The 18,949-nt window shown below is 43.0% G+C and overlaps 1 protein-coding gene across 4 annotated transcripts in view; it reads right to left on the reverse strand.

Moving 5' to 3' along the window:
- The window catches only part of LOC119010972 (probable G-protein coupled receptor 158), a 73,830-nt gene that overhangs the window by 6,876 nt on the left and 48,005 nt on the right, over positions 1-18,949 (reverse strand). For all 4 annotated transcript variants that reach the window (XM_037083658.1, XM_037083657.1, XM_037083655.1 and 1 more), the window contains 4 exons: positions 17,400-17,509; positions 14,541-14,779; positions 6,068-6,206; positions 666-771 (listed from right to left, as the gene is read on the reverse strand). In XM_037083658.1, coding sequence (XP_036939553.1) covers positions 666-771; positions 6,068-6,206; positions 14,541-14,779; positions 17,400-17,509 — 594 coding nt within the window. The remainder of the gene's footprint in view (positions 1-665; positions 772-6,067; positions 6,207-14,540; positions 14,780-17,399; positions 17,510-18,949) is intronic.

Below are 18,949 nucleotides of genomic sequence, written 5' to 3' on the forward strand. Positions count from 1 at the left end.
ATTCACTGCATCTTTGCTGCTGTTATATGTGGTGCAATGTAACAATCTCTTTCACTCAGTTTTACCAGTTTTCCATCTTTCAAATACATTCCCATTTTGTACTCTTTTTTGTTTCTTTTTTGGTTGAATACTTAATAATGTGACGTGTGAGGTAAAAGGGGCTCTGTGGAACTTCTGTGTTGTGGTAGAAGCTGATTGTTTACGTTAGCAGGCTACATTTGTAGCTAACGTTAGCTTCTGTAGCTCTCTGTTAGCCGAGTGGAGAGAGCCAATGAGACGAGGCTCTCAAGAGCGTGTGTAGTGTCACATCTTGCTGACATATTGCCAGTAAAAAAAGTGACACAGGGCCCCTTTAAAGGGTAAAAAACATCGAAGATTGAACAAAACGTTACGTAGAGAATTGCATTTTGTGCGATTGGGCGCCCCTCACAGTTTCTGAGTGCAACACCACTGTCGCAAATACAAACCACAGGTCTGCTAACTACAAACAAAACGTTGAAAACTTGTATGTTGAAGTGAACATGTGTGAAACGCTGTGATCCTGCCCTCTCACTGAAGATACACCATTCACCCTGTTAAAAGACGCTGTCCAATCAACATGATTTTGAAGCCGTCCTTTTAAGGTGAAAAAAGCCGAATGTTCCTTTAAAGGTAAGCCGCGTTACCTTCGGGATGAGCAGCAGGCCCAGAGTCACAGTCACCGTCAGATGAGTGTGAGCGAAGAACAACATGAGCATCCAGTCGGGGTGAAGCCCCGGCACCAGAGAGAACCTGCAGAGGAGAGAAACATCAACATTGTCACGTTACCAAGGGCGATATTTGCCAGACGGGGTGCTCGGTGTGTGTCTGCGCAATACACCAAGACACACAAACACACATCGGCAGCAGCCTTTGGTGATGAAGTGATTCTCTGGACGTGGGGAACAGAAAGAAATGTAGGCCAACACCACAACCCCGAAGCCCTCCTCTTCCATAAAACAATAAACAGAGGCACGGAGGCAAACCTGGGGGAAATTATAAAAGTAGATGTATTTTAGAAGCACTTTTATTCCTTTTGAGAGGCTCCTGTTAAGGACATGACTGATCTGTTCACCTGAACTCGGCTTTGAGGGGAGTGCAGTCGATCTGTGGCGAGATACACTATAAGTGTGTCAAACCAAAGAGCCATAGACAGCTGCGAAAAAAAACAACCTTTATTCAATAGACTTTGGCCATGTTTAAACCTCAGTGATGAGGTATTCTACTGTGTTTTTGCTGATTGGCATATGCTAGCTTGCTAACATGCTAACTAAAATGCTATGGTAAACATTGTACTTGATATAGATTTGTCATTGTGAGCATATAAGCAGCCTATGCAGAAGTTAGCATTTAGCTTAACATGCACCAGCCTCACAGAGCTGCTAGCACGGCCTCTTTAGTCTTGAATTCATGCATTTTCTGCTGTTTCTTCCCGCACTGTTCAAAGTCTTTCTGTGTCCGTCTGTCTCTCTGTGTGGTCCTCACATGGTCCGGTCTTCTAAACTCAATCACCTGGAGCTGCCCTCCAGGGTTTGGCTCTTTAAAGCTTGCCTGACCATCACAGTTTTTTTCCGAAGAAGACCTATTATCAGCCTTTACCCTCTTGGCTACAGCGAGATACAGACAGCTCATGCAGTGTGTTTTCAGCTTTATGTGTCACAGCAACATTTCCCCGAAGATTCAGTAATTTAAAATCAGCCTTTAACTCGATACGACACTGCGTTTGGGTCGTCACCTGCTAAGATTTCGCAGAAGGCTATCGTCTTCCCCTGAGGCGACATAAAATCTGGTTTCTCGGCTGTTGCACCCTGACAGTGATCTGGACCCTGCGCAGTGCAGTAATGAAGTGTGTGAAGAGCAGCAGGAACAAGTCCTTAAACCTAGAAACAAGTAACCAGGTGAACGGGTTGTCTGAATGGATTTCAGTAAGATTGCCGAAAATAAGATCAGTGATTAACACAAGCTTAAGAGATTTCCTCAATTATTTCTGACATAAAATATGCAAATACCCCCTGATCTATTTTTAAAAATAAAACCTTTAAAAGTCTTTTAGAAAAAAGAGTGGTTGCTTACAAGTGGCAGAATGAGACCACAGTTGTTGTCAGGGCGTTTAACATCATTAGGGGAGACCGGGGGCAATTGTGACATCTTGAATTGCTCACAGCAGAAGCAATGCAGAGCCGTGAAATTCATCACGCACATGTTCTCTGACAATCCCTCTCTGCCTGCCAAACGTCAAACTCATGTCTCATACCTGTCTACCTGTTTTCTGTGGTTTTGTTGTTGTTGTTGTTGTTGGTTTTTTTGTTCATTTTGAGGTATAAATTTGTTTTTTTGGTCCTTAGTATGACAATATCATAACATATTTTTGTGTTTAGTTTAAATCCCTGTTCATAGCAACGATCTCACCGTACCAGCCAACTGTTCTCTCAACCAAGACTATAAACTTTAGACTTAAACTGGACTCTAAATTGTTCTACAAATGTCTCTATTTTTCGAGAGTGTATTGAGATCCTTGGTTTTGATATGTGGGTGTCACGCTCGCCCCCGTACACAGGGGCAGATGTAACATTTGGCTACTTGCGCATCAGTGAATACTGTAACTTCACTTGCAAACTATTGTAACTCTAATTGTATCACTTGCAGAATGATCAGTGTATCATGATCAAGTGTACAATGTAGTAAGGCTTAGGCTTAGTGGTGTGACGTTGAAGCCACAGTTTGTTCATAGCCTATCCATAGCTTTTTTTTTTTTTTTTTTTTTTACCTCTGGTGAACTGACCTGTCAAAAATGTGTATGTGTGAGAATCAGTGTGTTTGCCACAAAGCTTACATTCTGTCATAATCCAAAATTAAATTAACTTTCTTTTTTTTTCAGGAACCAGGTTAATGCTATCTTTGGGCTAGCCTACAAAAAAATCCCTGCAGCGCTCTATAGTTACCTAAAATACCCTGATTGTACATGTCAACCGAGAGCAGCTTCGACTGGTCACACCCAGATGCAGACTTACTGTATGCAGAATGCCAACTGATGTGATTTTGAGTGTCCTTCTTGCCCTTCACTGGCTGAGTGATTACATTAAAATTGATTTTACTGCTGGTATTTTAAAGTTCGGCACGGTCAGGCTCCTGCTTGTAGTTTTGTTTACCCCCGTCAGTCTGGAGAAATCCATCCATATTTCTTTTATCTTTTCATTCATTCCATTCCTTGTTTCACCACGTTAATCACTTCTTTTAAATATCTGTAGCTGTTATCGTTGTTTCTGTACTGTACAGCTATTTGTCACATTGTTTAAAAAATGCGTCCCTTTTCTGTCACCGCTGACTCGATCCGGCCACGTGCAGAATCTGTGTCAGAAGCTCACAGCAGCGCTTTTTGGTCGCTTGTGGCTTCCTTTAAAACGCCTCATGTCATCAGTCCCACTACTGCAGCTGTTCCAAATCATAGTTTGTATTGTTCTCAGGAGCAGCAGTACAGGTAATTGCTCCAATTACTGCCACAGAATGTTAAAAGTACACAAAAGCCTGAATGCGCTCTAACAAGTGGCTGTGACCCATCAAAGCCAGACACCCTGACGGATAAATCAACACAGTTATTAGACAGCATCAAGCTGAGTACTGTGCGATGTTTTTGTGTGAAAAGTCTGTGGAAAGATTTCTCTGTGCCAGCACCAAATGCCTTAGTGTGTGTGTGTGTGTGTGTGTGAGAGAGAGAGAGAGAGAGAGAGAGAGACCTAGAGGATTGTTTTATTGTTGTTTATCAGAGGTCCACCAAGGTGGCTCAGACGGTGCTGGTTCTTTGTCGTCGCTTCCAGTTCACATTCATAATTCACATTAGGTATCCAAAAAGCATAGTGTGTGTGTTTTCATCAATGCCACCACACCACACACACACACCCACACACACTACATCCCGCACAAGTCCAGCCTTATCTCTGGGCGGCAGCAGCAGACTGGCTCTGTCAGCTCCCCAAAAGCACTCTCATGTTTTATTCCCCAGCTAACAGGAACAGCTTGATTTATAACTGTTTCACGCCACTGATGAAGGTGTACCCACCGGACTTTGCGGTTTCTCAACAGATTAAAAGGATGCGATCTTTTCCCTTTTTGTCCAACTGAGCACAATGGACCTCTGCCTAAATGAAAGGATATTCAATCACCAGCAGTTTTATCTGCGAAAAGTGTGACAAATGGAATTTTTTGCCCCAGGCTCCTGCAGGCACGCTATAAAAACCACCTGACCTTTTTTTTTTTTTTTTTTTTAATTCCCACTGCAATAGGATTGACGAAATAGACTTTGCTTTAGGAGTCTTGTAAAAAAAATGTGGCTGTTACTACTTCCACCATCCACCATCCCAACTCAGACAGTCTAAACACATAGGAGCATAAAACATAGCTTGTCTGTGAATCAGCTCCTGAGAGACACAAGAACGCACAGCTGCGTCACAATTTACCAAGTCGAATCTGATTTAGCAGCTCCATAAGATGATTTAAGCTTTCACAATATCATTTCTGAGTGGGGCAGTAATGGAGTTTTCTAAACCTCCCACGTGGATTTTAAGGGGTTTTATTTTTCCAAACAGACTCTGCCTTCAACTGTGTTGTTGTGTGATGTGGTGGAAAACGGACGAAAAAAATCTATTGTGCCTTTCAGTAAAGTGTCTGTTGCTGCCTGAAGGGAGAAAATTGCAATCATCGAACCAGACGCCTTGACGAACACTGACAACAAAACGGTGTGTAACTTGTAAAACTTTTCTAGCCTAAGCTGGTGCTACACTGTGAAAGAAAAATGCACAATTACAATAACAATGTTGGCTACTTGAGGGCAGCTAAATAAGTTAGAAACACAACATGAACATATAATCACTTACTAAAGTCGTTAGCTGTTTCCTAGTCAGACCTCCAGCAGACATGTAGCAACAGTAGCATTCATTTGGAGTCATGTCTCACGTAATTTACTCCCCTTTTCGCTCATGTTTGGTCTCCACCAACTCGGTTCACCAGCTAGCCATAGGGGTCACCGATCCATCCAAAATACAACATCATGATCAATTGCAGTCTTGATCTATAATCTTAATAGTGATCGCTGTCTCAATTTTGAAACACCCCGTGGACTACCGCCAGACTTGAAACCGCATCCGTGCTCACGTTGCATTATTCACAATATGTCACCCAAGCAATTGCCACATGAAGTGATGTGTCCAATCAGCAATCTCTCTATTGGTTTATTCACGTAGTTGTGATCAGCCGGTCAATTAAGTTATGAAGGGACGACAATTAAAACAACGTTGATCACAACCTCAAACAGTTGGATCGGTCACCTCTCTTTAGCCGCTAACTGTGTCTGCCGCTCGGTGTTGAGCTGGTGGTGCGCAGTGGGTTTATGAAGGCTTCTGTGGTGAGAACGTCGAGAGAAACAGTTATTATTTAATGAGTACTGTTCATGTGAATAACAGGAAATAAATCAATGAGGTTTCGGTGACATCCGGCTCATTAAATATATAATGATTACTCAATAAAAAGACATTTAAAGTGCTCACATGCTGTTTAATTGAGTATATTACATAGCGCTCCGCCTCTAAGTGAAACAGATAGACAGCTACAGGGAGAACAGAGTTTATTTTGGGCTCTGGCACAGTAGATCCATGCCGTGTCTCCGCCGGGGGAAGAGATTTTTTATCCACCCCCTTTTAACTGGCTTACCCAGGCGCTGTTGACACCTTTCATTTCCCTGATGAAGGGGGGCGGGCGAACCCTGCCTTTCATCTGACATGCTGAACACTTGTTATACTCTTTCAAACAAGCAAATATCCCAACCATTACATTAAACAACAGCTCGCGATGCAAGAAGTGGGGAGGTCGTCCAAGTCCTTCGCCAATGCCGACATTATGTCATCATTACCGCCCGCCCATTCATCAAGAGCATTTAGATGCTTGATTTGTATCCTCCCTTTATCTTCCTCTTTTTCTCCGTCAGCACACGCATCTCTCCCCTCGCTGGCTCTTCCTTCCCACTTGCGCCCGATCCAACCCCATTCTCCGTACCCACCTGATGATGTGGAAGATGGCTGATATGAGGAGCTCATTGTAGATGGCCACGGCCATGTAGCGCGGCTCGTGGAAAGCCGAGGGAACGGTGCGTACGGCGTAGCAGAGGTACACGCCCCACAGCAGGAACAGGAACTCCGCTGAGGAAACAAAAGGAAAAGCAACGTGAAAGTTACAGTCTTTATCGTCTTTTCATTCCTTTCCGAAATTAGGTTCAGGTGAGTGTTTGTATGCGCCTCAAGCCGGGACAACACGCAATCTAGGAAGTTGTTTTTTTTTTTGTTTTGTTTTTTTAGTAAAATGCCTCCTGTTAGGCTGGAAACTTTTAAAAGAACAAAGTTACAAAATCAATCTACTGCTTTAAACCTGCAGTGTGGGACATTTACATATAAATCAAGGTCTAAATTCAAGCTTACAGCTAGAAAAATCTCTGTATTTCACAGTAAACCAGAGTTTTTAGATCTTAGAGTCTGTGGCTACGTACCTATGCTGATGCAATGTGTTTTATGTCAACCGATAAAGTTTTTACTGTTAGTTTGTTTGTGTGATTAGATGGAGACAAAAGTTCTGCACTGCACTGCTAAAGTAAAATATTTCTTAAAAAAAACATTCAGAGACAGACACTCATTCTCTTTCTCTCCAAGACTGAGGACGAAGAAGAAGAGTGATGCCACTCTCATGCCTTTAGTGCGAAGCTGGGGAGCAATTAGCTTAGCCTAGCTTAAAGGCAGGAAGTAGGGAGAATCAGCTAGCCTGACTCTCTCTAAAGTTAGAAAATCAGGTTCTTATAGTCAATAATAATATTCTCAACGACAACTGTAAAGCTCACTGGTTAAAAAGCTGCACCTCCACTGCTGAAATGCAAAAATGAAAGTTTGTGGTCGACCCAACTAGCCAGATGTGGCCGGTGACCACAGGATAAACTGGCTTCTTCAGGCAACCACGCTGTCGCAGTTACCCTTCCTGAACTGTTATTTTTTTGTACATTTCAATTTGTGTCTGGATCAAACGTATGAGAGACGGCATGTTTAAAATCGTGCTTTAAAGGCGATTAACCCTGTTTTTAGTCTTTGTACTTGAAATTGAAATTGGGAGACATCCTCCTCTCCTCCAACTCTCAGAGAGACTTTTCCCGACATATATTTTCTAAAATTTCAAACCTTTTACCTTTGAGCATTGATTGAATCTCTGTTTTATCTGCATGTTCAACGCGTACAGTGCTGCTCTGTTACTCGGGGCAAAAAGAGGTGGATCCTCATCCCTGCTGACACTTCGCGCCGACACTGCTGACACCAAGAAGGTAATTTCAAATTTAGCAGTTGCTAATTGAGCGAGGATTCCCCGCGTATGCAGTGTTTTCCCCCCCAGAGAGACGGCTGCTTCCTTGACAGCGTGTTATATTCCTGCCGGCGTCTCGTCTCACCGAGGACACACAGCGATTCACAAAGAAGATGTATTTAGAGAGACAGCTGCCTTCACAATTATCAACACATATCAGAATAAATATGTGCACAGAAAGCTCATTATCGCCTCAATTGTCAATGTAATAGAATTTCAGAGAACATCAGTTGCAAAAATCAATATTAATTATTTGAAATGTGATGGAGAGGACTCATTTCGGAGGGATGAAATTATGTCTTGAAGCAATCTAATAGATATTTGCTGCTCTCTGGTGTAGAACAAAAAGATGATGCTTATTTTACTGCCAGGGGAAAAGCCAGCACACAGCCTCTCGAAAGTTTGGAGTCACTTAGAAAAGCACTTTTTTTCTCCATCAAAATAACATCAAATTGATCAGTGACACAGTCTAGCCATTATTAATGTGGTAAATTGCCATTTTATTTTGAAACGAGTATTGCTTCTCACCTTTCTTTAATGAAATATCTACGTAAGTGGACAAAAGACCATTTTCAACAACCATCACTCATGCACTCCAAAGGCACATTGTGTTAGCTAATACCAGTTTCTCACATTAAAAAGGCTAATTGATCATAAAAAAAAAACCCTGGTGCAATTATGTCAGCACAGCTGGAAGCTTTTTTGCTGATTAAAGAAGCAATGAAATCAGCCTGAAGTATGTGGAGCATCATCATTTTTGGGTTCGATTACAGTCTCAAATGGCCAGAAAACTTCTGAAACTCGTCGGTCTTTTCTTGTTCTGAGAAAAGAGGGCTATTCCATGCAAGGAATTGCCAAGAAACTGAAGATCTCATGAAGCGGCGTGTGCTACCTCCCTTCAAGGAAAAGTGCCAAACTGGCTCTAACCAGAATAGAAAGAAAGTGGGAGGCCCCAGTGCACAACTGAGCAAGAACAAGTACATCCTACTCTCTAGTCGGAGAGACTGACGCCTCACAGGTGCTCAACTGGCGGCTGGCACCTGTATGGAAGGATGCTGGCCTTCTAGGCATAGTAGAGAGGACAAAGTAACAACCTAGAACGGACAATTACAGATTAAGTTTGGTAAAAGAACACACACATTGGACAGAGACAGGCTGGGGGAAAAAAAATGTAGTGGGCAGATGAATCTAAGTTTGAGGTGTTTGGATCACATGGAGGAACATTTGTGAGACGCAGAACAAATGGAAAATATGTTGGAGGAGTGCTTGACACCATCTGTCCAGCATGGTGGAGGAAACGTGTGCAAAGGGACCTTGAATAAAGGGAGGCTACTTTTTCATGGCTGAACACACTGAATAAACAAACTGACCTTAAATGACAGCGCAGTCTCATGCATTTTTACTTTGTTTACATGTGGCGGACCCTGCCACCTTTCTCGCCTCGAACAGTGTTCTGGGGACCTTATTATCCTCTGAGAGCAGCTTGTTTATTCGTTTGTTTGTTGTGGAGAAGATGAATATTTCTGACTTTGTATTATTACCTCATTAATATTGTATATCTTCTCCAGTTTCTTCTCCAGAGCAACACGGTGCCCCTGAAAAGTTGCCAAATGAGCATCGCCGAGTCAGAGGCTTTTTCCTCTGACACAAGCTTTTCTACGGGCGCGTTGTTTTGTTTGCATGCGGCGAGGAGCACGAGGAACCGAGCCAAGGACCGTGTTAGCATGTAAGTCCATGAAGTCTTTACAGTGATTACAGGCCATTAATATTCATGAGCAGACCTAGTCTATAAATCATCACTAATTACATGGTACTTAGCCTCTGAATTTGGACGCACTTAGAGCTGCTTGCAAGACGGAAAAGGATGACAATTCCCACTAATGCAGATTAATAGCGGATTCAAATGAATTCCTTATTGTTGACATTATCAATACTGTTTTGACTCAGCGCTGTGCGTCTCCAGACAAAACAGGAGGATTTATTCATTCCTAAGAAGACAAAGGTTCCCTCGTCAGCATTGTGACCAAACAAGTGCAAACACAGAAAAAAGCAATTAGTTGAATTTTCACAAGCATGGCATTGCTAGTCGTTAGAATCCTGCGAGGCAGCTTGGCGGCGGGGGGTTTCCTGTCCTTCAGCGTATCCCCGGCACCACAGCGTGTTCTCACTGGCTGTCAGAGCGGAACAGCAGGGATCCCTTATTTCCTGTTTCGTCTCGAGCGTGCGCCCAAATGCGAACCGACACACACAACATAGGCAGAGGGTTTTTTTGGGGGGGGGGGGGCTCTACTTGTTTTATTCCATCTAAAGTGTTTGTTCCTCTCTCTGAAGATGCTGCGCTCCTCCGTCCCGTCTGCTGAGTGTCCTCCGCCGTCCTCCCTTCCCCAGCCCCCCCGCCCCCCCCCCCGCACTCCCCCGGCTGGTGGAAAACACTCTCTGCATCGCTGCTCACATCCCTTCAAGCTTCATACTTCACAGGCTTCACTCTTCTTTTTTCCCTGCCACTCTCTCTCTCTCTCTCTCTCTCTCCCTCTGTCTGTCTGTCTGTCCATCTATCTGTCAGTTTTCAGAGGCAGACCGAGCATCTCTCAGAAATCCATCCTTTCCTCCTTTCCAAACAGGATTAGTCTCCCCTGCTGTCACACTGGCTTCAGTGTGGTGCCCGTCGCTGCCTCCTGCTTCAAGACTCAGTCAGGAAGCTACTGTATCACACACACACACACACACACACACACACACACACACACACACACACACACACACACACAAAGACATCTGGGAAAGCACAGGAAGATCAATGGGACAGTACCTGCAGCCTCTTATCAAAACTACCAGTTTTCATGTTCTTTCACAATAAAGTCTGTTTTTTTATAGTGTGTACATAAGTTATGGGGTCAAAATTTTGCTGAAGGTCTTGGGTGGTCATGGTCATTTTCACTACGACACTGCACGCAGTTAAACACAACGGTCTGACACATCTGACATGTTTACTGTGCTCAGATTATGTACCGTCTTGCTTTGCTCAGCATCTCTGATAAACCAAGTCTACCCAGCAGTGACATCTAGTTTTGAGTAAACTCAAGCTGTCACTTTCTTCACTCTGCAGCCCTGACAGGAGAAAACATTAGTGAATATATTTGGTGTTAAATGAATGAATGAAGCATACATTTTTAGATAAATAAAGAATATCAAAGAATAACATCATGGAAAAATCGGGATTCAAATACAAACATATATCATTAGGACACAATATTTCTACACAAAGAGAACAAACTTAATGTATAACGAAGGCCCATAGAAGGCCCAAATAGTTGTGTCATAGAAATCTTTATCCAGAGTTTGAAGTTGCTAATAACTCAACTTCTCACAAAATTGAACGATTTCATCAGGGAGTCTGGAGAATTTCGCTCCCTCTTAATCTCCTTGCTGTTGTCGGCTGTGGTTGGTGTGGCTGCTCTGCCCTGTTATATGCTCATGTTTGCTGTCGGCTGTACGGCAGGCCAGTCAAATCAATGCAAAATATTAATGGTGCGCACCACTTAGAATGGTGCAGTTCTGGGTCACATAAAAACTGCTGTGCCATTAACTTATTACGCTTGAAATCAAGAGTTGAATTGAAGTATTGAGGAGGAGGATGTTTCAGATGATCTCAAAGTCAAGTGGAGGGCCCCAAGCAATCATTTTTGTACAGTCCCTTAGAGCCTGCTCCTACACTGCAGTGATAAAACTGGTATCTTTACAGATGAGTTGGAGTCTGGATTATTTGATTCACATTACTTATAACCTATGGATACATGTGAATCAAGAGAAAGTGAGCTCAAAACAGTGTGTGTTTTATAAAAGGCAGGCTGAATAATACCAGGTGAAGTTTTGGTAGCAACAGTATGAGATACATGTTCAGATACAGTTCCGTTAAGAATGTATTACGCTTCAGTTTCCATAATAAAGCCTGTAGTCTGTTTTGTAATGTTCCATAATACTGACAGCGCAGCTTTTTATTCTCTGATAGCTCGTGTCTAGTCTTGTTTAAACTAGACAAGCTTATCCTCTGGAAGGTCCTTGGAGACATGCTCGTCATAAAGAGCTGTAAAAATAACAAAGGGACGCGGTGGCACCTCCCGTCCTCTGGAGCTGTTTTGCTTTTGAGATGCTGTCAGAGAGGCGTCCTCCGACTTGTTTATCAGAGCATCCCGCTGTTAACTCTGCGCGCCGCGTCATTCATTAGACTGTTGGCGAGCGAACCCATTAGAGAAAGGTGAACCCAACAATGGACACCGTCATCAACATTCATAACTGCATCCTTTTAAGAGCAGAGGGGGGTTTTTTGTGCTGCCTGGAGGGCACGGCACTCGATAAACAGTCCTATTATGGCACGGCGACGTTATCCATCGAGCAGGCTTTTGGAGCGCTTTGTGACTTTGCTTAATGAGGTGGCTCCTTTCAAAGCAGAGACGTTTATCACATTTATACAAGACGGAGATTTCCCAGCCTGCACCTCTTTATTTCTGTCTCGCATGATTGGTCAGCTGAACAGCTGTGGACGCGTTGCACTCCAGGTTGGCAGGAAATTTCAAGACGCAGTTTAACGACTTCAGATGGTTCCCTCTATTTCTGTGCAATCTATTTGCTGTTGGCACCATCAGCGGTAAGGAGAACCGCAGAGTCCATAACAGATGAGCCAGACAGGGTGCGACTACACCCCTGAAAACTCAGTTCTTATGGGGGTTGGAGAGCGTCTCTTTGCCTTATTGTGTCCATCAATTTCTCTTTACCCTTTGACCAAACTTTCATTGGGGCCTCTGGACTTCGAAACACTCAGTTGAGCCGGCACGCTGCCATTAATCCTCAGGAGCTTGTTTTTTTTTTGTTAGTTTTTTTTTTGAGATTCCAGTCCCAGTGAAGGAGCTGCAAAATATGTTTTCTCAAAAAAAAGCCATCAACAGTACTTGTTATGTTATTTCATGCAGACTACTGTAATAGCCATGATGTACACCTTGCATTGCGTTTGACTGTGATATTCCGATAACATCAGCTATCACTGGCCCGATCAATCATCATAAAGCAGCTTCTGATTAAAATAAAAGGAGGAGAGAAGGTTTGAAGGAAACTGATTTTGCAGCATTCTCAAGCAACAGTTTGACTTGAATCGCCTTGAACCCTGCAAATTAATCCTATAATCAGATTTATTTACTGGTTGAGGACTTACAGCAAATAAAAACGAATGCATCAATTTGGAAATATCATATGATGATTTTCAGATATCTTAGGTTTAAGTCTGCTTGTCCATGAATTTCCTTAAGGCTGCAACAAATCCGACACTAGGAATGCTGGGAATGATGACATGATGCCCCTTCCTTGTTTTATATGTCCTTGCTCAAACAAAAAAAAGAAAGAAATTGACAATCGCAGGTTGTTTTTCAATCGAATGCCAAATATGTGGCGTGTGTGTTTCTTTAGACCAAGCTTGGTTCAACATATTTTAAAACAGAACGAAACTTCAGGTGGATTTGATAATGAGTATGAGACTTGACACCATTTCTCTCTGTTCACTTCCTGAGTCAACATTCAGTCTGACAGCATCACGGATCCTTCGCTGCGAGGCTTCGAAATAGAAAAAGACATTCATCACACTCACACCCACGCAGTAATGTTATAAGAGCAAACAACTGTAATGTGGTGGTAGGAAAAGTCCTTTTCTATTAGAGGGAAATTTCTGAATTGATATGTGGAAGAGCTCTAGCGATGCTGTCAGTCCTCATAACATCTTTGTTGCTTTCCATGATAGACAGTGGGTCAGGATCTCTCTCACCGCACAATATCACAGCATCTGTAAGATTATAAGAGGAAACTGGCCGAAAAAAACTGCAGATCTCATTGATACACTGTATTTTTACAGTTCCAATCATCAATCTCTGGGAGTTTTCACACAATTGGTCCAAACTACTAAAGAAAAAAATGATGTACTGTTGCATTTTAGTTCCGGCCCAGTATCTGGCCACTGACTTTTAACCAACAAACCAAGAGAAGTAAACAGGAAGTGCTACGGACTGACAGGTGGCTCGCTGACTGGACGGTTACGGTGAACATCATTCTGCATCATTTTGCACACCGTCGCGACCCACATGTTCATGCGGGACTTTAAAAGTGCACCCATGTAGTTTTGGAAAAGGAACTAAAACTCGGCAAGGCATTATTTACAGTATCAATAGGGTAATCAAACACGCTCATGAATATTCATTTGATTAATGTTTTTCCATGACTAAACAAACAAGTTACCCTCTGAGGGAAATGAGGTCCCAAGAACAGTTTCGAGCTTGAATGGTGGCGACTCAGAACAGTCCCGCAAACAACTGAAGTAAAAATCTATGAAACTGAAACTGCAGTAACTTGTCATAAGCATTATTAGTAGTACTGGACCGCTACGTAATGAATAATGGCTAAAAAGATGTAATGTTTTTCGGCCTGATTACTGTTGGATCGCTGTCAAACACTTTTAATGGACGTTAATGAGCTGACAAAGTACACAGAGTAGGATCCAGTAGTTAAACACATCTGAACTATCAATCAGGGGAAATCCCCACACTGACGTGCATACATGCTCCTGCGAGATGATTTAACTTAGTGACTTTATAGGCTACAGATTGATTTTAGGAATGCTCGCTGAACAGTTCATGCTCAGCAGATTGATTTATTAGGCCAGTAATTCAGCTTTTCATATTGCAATTAAAAATGCCTGCGGTTGGGTCGCTTGCTTTCAGACCACAAACGAATCGCACAGGAGTCCATTTTCAAAGCGGACGCTTTCAAGCGGTCTCTGTCTTGTTGTTTGGGCTGCACCAGGGTTCAAATGAACCAAACAGGTGCCAAATCGCCTCTTAAGTATCCATGCAAAGCTAGAGTATTAAGAGAGAAACGGTGACTCAAACAAAAGTTGAGAAAAACTGTGTCAGAGCAAAGGGTGTTTTCCAGAAGCAACGTTTCCAAACTTAACTTAATCTTTTGCCTCACTCAAGCAGCCCAGACCAAAGCTCTAAGCCCAAAAGCTCCTTACAGTGAAGTGAGACCCCGAATTTCCTCACTTGTCCTGTAAAGATGTCGCTTCACACGTAAGAAAAAAAGGGAAAACGCACACTTACCAACGGCCATCATGTAGTCCCATCGGTCCAGCAGGCACATGCTGAACTGCAGTCCCTCCGGGGTGAGTCCCGCTGAGATCAGGGCCTGACTCAGCTCAGGGCTCTGGCACACAGCGGAGGTCCAGGCCACCAGGAACCACAGCACCACCAGCAGAATCACCGCCAGCAGCCGCAGGACGCGCCAGCTGGTCATGTAAGGCGTCCTCTGGGCCGTGCGGGACAGGAACACCTTCAACACCCTGGGAGAGGGAGAGCAGAGAGGAGGACGATGCTGCTGCTGGGGTGAAATCATGACTGGCAGTGAATAAGAGACTCTCTCCCTGCGATTGATAACCCAGCGCCTGCAGCTCTTACCATCATGCCCACTTGAATCAAAAGGGGGCAGGGAGAATAAGGATGTGTTCCTCGAAATCATTCGTGTTCATTAAACATATTCCTTTTAATGTTGTAATATCTCTGGAGCTGAAGGGAAAAGAAACATACGGAGGGCAGGAGAATGTCTGAGAGGAGAACGAGGGTACAGGAATTTTTACAATCCAAAATATTATATTAATTATTTCACTTTGCATTTCTGAACATTGATGCCAATTAGCACATACTTGATTGGTTTCATTTGCATATTCGTTGATATGTATTACTCAAAATTACAATCTAATCTTACATCACTGTGTTCCTGGATTATCATATTTAATGTTGCTCCAGGCTCGTCACTGAAACTGACAAAATCACTTTTAATGTGCACCGTCACAGCATGTTCACTCAGGGGAGAAGCCCAGAAAAAAATACACAGGTGGGATTAACCCAAATCATGTTTTCCTAAACCTAACCAAGCATTCTTGTTGGCTAGACTTAATCAAGTCATTTTTGTTACATACATACAGCCAAGTATTTTAGTTCCCTAAATCTAAACAAACATTTTTTGTGAGTTAAATCTAAGCACGTATTAGTTCCCTTACCTAACCAAGTACTTTAGCTTCCTAACCTTAATCAAGTATTTTTGTTGGCTAAATCTAGCCAAGTATTTTAGTTCCTTAAACCAAACCACATTTTTTGTCCCATAAACTTAATCAAGTATTTTAGTTCCCTAAATCTAAGCAAGTATATTAGTTCCCTAACCAAACAAAGTATTTTAGTTACCTAAATCTAGCAAAGTATTTGATTCCTTAGACCAAACCAAGTTTTTTGTCACCTAAACCTAACAAAAGTATTTTTGATGCAGTATTTTGGTTCCCTCAATCTAATCGAGTATTTTTTGGTACCTGACCTGAGCAAGTATTTTAGTTCCCTAAATCAGCCAAACAGCATCAGAAAACTGGAAAGAAATAGAAAGTAACGAGTGAACTTAACATAAAAAATAATAAGTGAACCGTATGATAATATATTCCTACTGTGGGAGGACCCCCTGTTGGGATTCGATAATAGATAAGGTATCATTTTCCTGTTCTAACGTACAATTTCAGAAAAGCTGAAAATGTAAATTAATGTAAGCAATCAAGGGGTGAAAATATGGTGTCAGTTTGTATTTCTCCAGCTTGGAGGCGATTGAACAATTGTGACCAACACACTGGACTGAATGCATGCAGAGGCAGTTTATTTATAAGCAGCACAGTATTTACTGCATTCTCTGCATGCACGCGAGACAATACCGCCTCTGTAAAGGGAATTAAAAATGCAACACATCAGCCTAAAGTGATCTGACGCTGTGCAAGGGGAATTATATGGAGACAAAGATAGCACGCAGTGATAGAAATATTACCATTCAGACGCAGTAACAGTCAGTTCTCTGTTTACTATCCGTGCGCCGTGCTCATCTGCTGTCTTCGCCCAGACTGTGACAAATCTATCTTATCTCTGATATATTCAGCGGGACTGGGCAGTAAGAGTCTGGCCCCGGGGGCACACTTCACACCCGCCAAGCCAGGAAAAAAATCTAATTGGTAATTTTGCCATGGGAACACTGTGGCCAGCCTTTGACCCCCTTCTCCCATCTCGGCAACACTCGCTCGGAGCTGAAGAGCAGGAAGTGAGAGTGTGTGTGTGTCTGAATAGATACTTCAACAGGCAGGAAGGACCCAACCTGATGTGAAATTCAAATGTGCTTACCGGCAGGACCGCATGTACGTGTGTGTGTGTGTGTGTGTGTGTGTGTGTGTGTGTGTGTGTGTGTGTGTGTCTTCATAAGTGTGCAGACTGAGAGAGAGCTGAATTATTGAAACGGAGAAAGGCCAACTCGCAGGGCAAGTTAATATCAGGAGTGGAGAGGAGGGAACCTGGGAGAGGAGGGAGGGAGATGATGAGGTGAGGAAAGCAGTAGGGGGCAGTTGTGAAGAGAGGAAAGGAGATGGGAAAAGAGGAGAGGAGACAAGGAGATGAGAGGGGAGGAAAGGAGATGGGAAAAAGAGGAGAACGCAGACAGGAAAGATCAAGAGGAGAGAGGAGACAAGGATAGAAGCGGAAAGGGAAGTCAAGAAGAGGAGACAGAAAGAAAATACACTAGGAGAGAAGGAAGGAGATAGGAGAGGATGGAGAGGAAAGGATGACAGTACAGAAGCAGGAGGCTGACAGGAAAAGAGGAAACGTCCAAGGGGAAAGGAAAAGAGAAGGAGACGAGAATAGAGGAAAGGAGACAGGAAGAGAGAAGGGGAGGAAGAAAGAAGGGGAACAAGGAGAGACGAAATGAGATGAGGAGGCGAGGAGGTTTGCCTTTTTTTGAATTTTTTCTCTTCACTTCTGCACTCAACGTTAGAGACAGGAATAATTCATGGGGACGGGATAAATCATACAGGAAATGTCGTGTCCCACTCAGACGATGATCACCACCCTTTTGATTCCAGTGCTGTTCGCCAGAGTCGACAGTACCTGTACAGCTTGAGGATGATGGTGCCGTACATGACGGCAAAACCCAGGAGGCGAACCCACCGCAGGAGCACACATCGAAACACGCTGGGGTGGAAATACAGGATCATCACCTGTAAGAGTGACACAGCAGTGTTAGCATTCATGTTGACACACACGGGTGCTGTCAGCCTTTCTCAATAACTCCATGCTCAAACTTAGCTTACTGTCAATATTTACTATGTATCAATAAACTGTAAATAAAGCCTTGTTGTATGTTCTGTCCACTAGAGGGCATTCCACCATTACAAAAGAACAACATTTTGCAATTTCCAACAGGTGATAGCTGTCATGGGGAGTTATAAAGAAGCTCAGGCACAAATAAGCCCTGTGATGATCTCTGACCGTAGCGTTAGAGGTTAACATTAGAGCAGTGAACGTGATTCAGGAAACGTTATTGTTCGTCTGAAAGCATTGCGCTTTTACATGATCGTAGGCCAGGAACTACCATGATGGAGACAGAAAACACATCCATCCACTCTTTAGACATGGATACAATGGAGCAGCTCAGCCTTGAACCACAAAAACGAGGTCAATAATGACTCTTTCTTTTAAGAATCTTTGATCCAAGGAGGATTTAAACTCGTACAACTTTCCTTGCGGTCAGAATTTAATTTCAGTTCAAATCAGTGCCTTCTTCGCCACGTAAAGTCTATGAGCAGAGCCAGCAGGAGAAACTGCACAGTGGGCCGCATAACAAGAAGGTAAACCCAAAAACTAAAAACTTTTTTTTTTTCCCCCATCTAACTAAATGGTCCAACTGTAAATCTACGAGTCAGTGTAGCCGATGTCTCCCCTGGGGCTGGGCAGTATGGCCTTAAAACTTAAATGAGCGAGCTATAAAATCAGCTATCACAATATTTTCGACCAAGTACCTCGATGTTGGTACTGCAGCAATACTGTAGGGTTGACCATTAGTACGCTCACAACAAATAACAATCAAATGAATGACAAATAATCAGTAATGTGGATTTAATGTGCGCAAAGACAATACAGTCTTTGCAGTCTCACATCACGATAGCGATATATGTCGTAACTGGCTCACTTTTACCAACACACACAAAAAAAAACAGAAAATACTGAAAAATAAAGATCTGATCCCTAATTTCAGAGTGTGATCAGCCATCTGTATTCTAAAACTATTCAATGTATATTTAACTCAAGAAATTCGTCACACACACACACACACACACACACACACCGCCCCCCACACTTCCACATCCACGCAGAGGGAACCAGAAGTGAAAATGAGATGAGTCTCCTGCACGTGAGAACCAGAGCTGGAGGCAGATTTGGCCACGCCGAGATATCGTACGCCTCCAGAGCTCCCGCTGACATCGCCTCACTGTATGTAGCTCGTATGTCAGCTGCCAGAGCACGTTAGACGTGAGAGTCTGAAGGCTCGGTTTCTTATCTAATCTTCCGCATGCATCCGTATGATAATTTTCATGTCAATTTGTATTTACACGTCATTTCATGTCCACATGTTTCTCTGTGTGCACGGTTGTTGTGAT

Source organism: Acanthopagrus latus, chromosome 21 (genome assembly GCF_904848185.1).
Source record: "Acanthopagrus latus isolate v.2019 chromosome 21, fAcaLat1.1, whole genome shotgun sequence".
In the NCBI taxonomy this organism is placed as follows: domain Eukaryota; kingdom Metazoa; phylum Chordata; class Actinopteri; order Spariformes; family Sparidae; genus Acanthopagrus; species Acanthopagrus latus.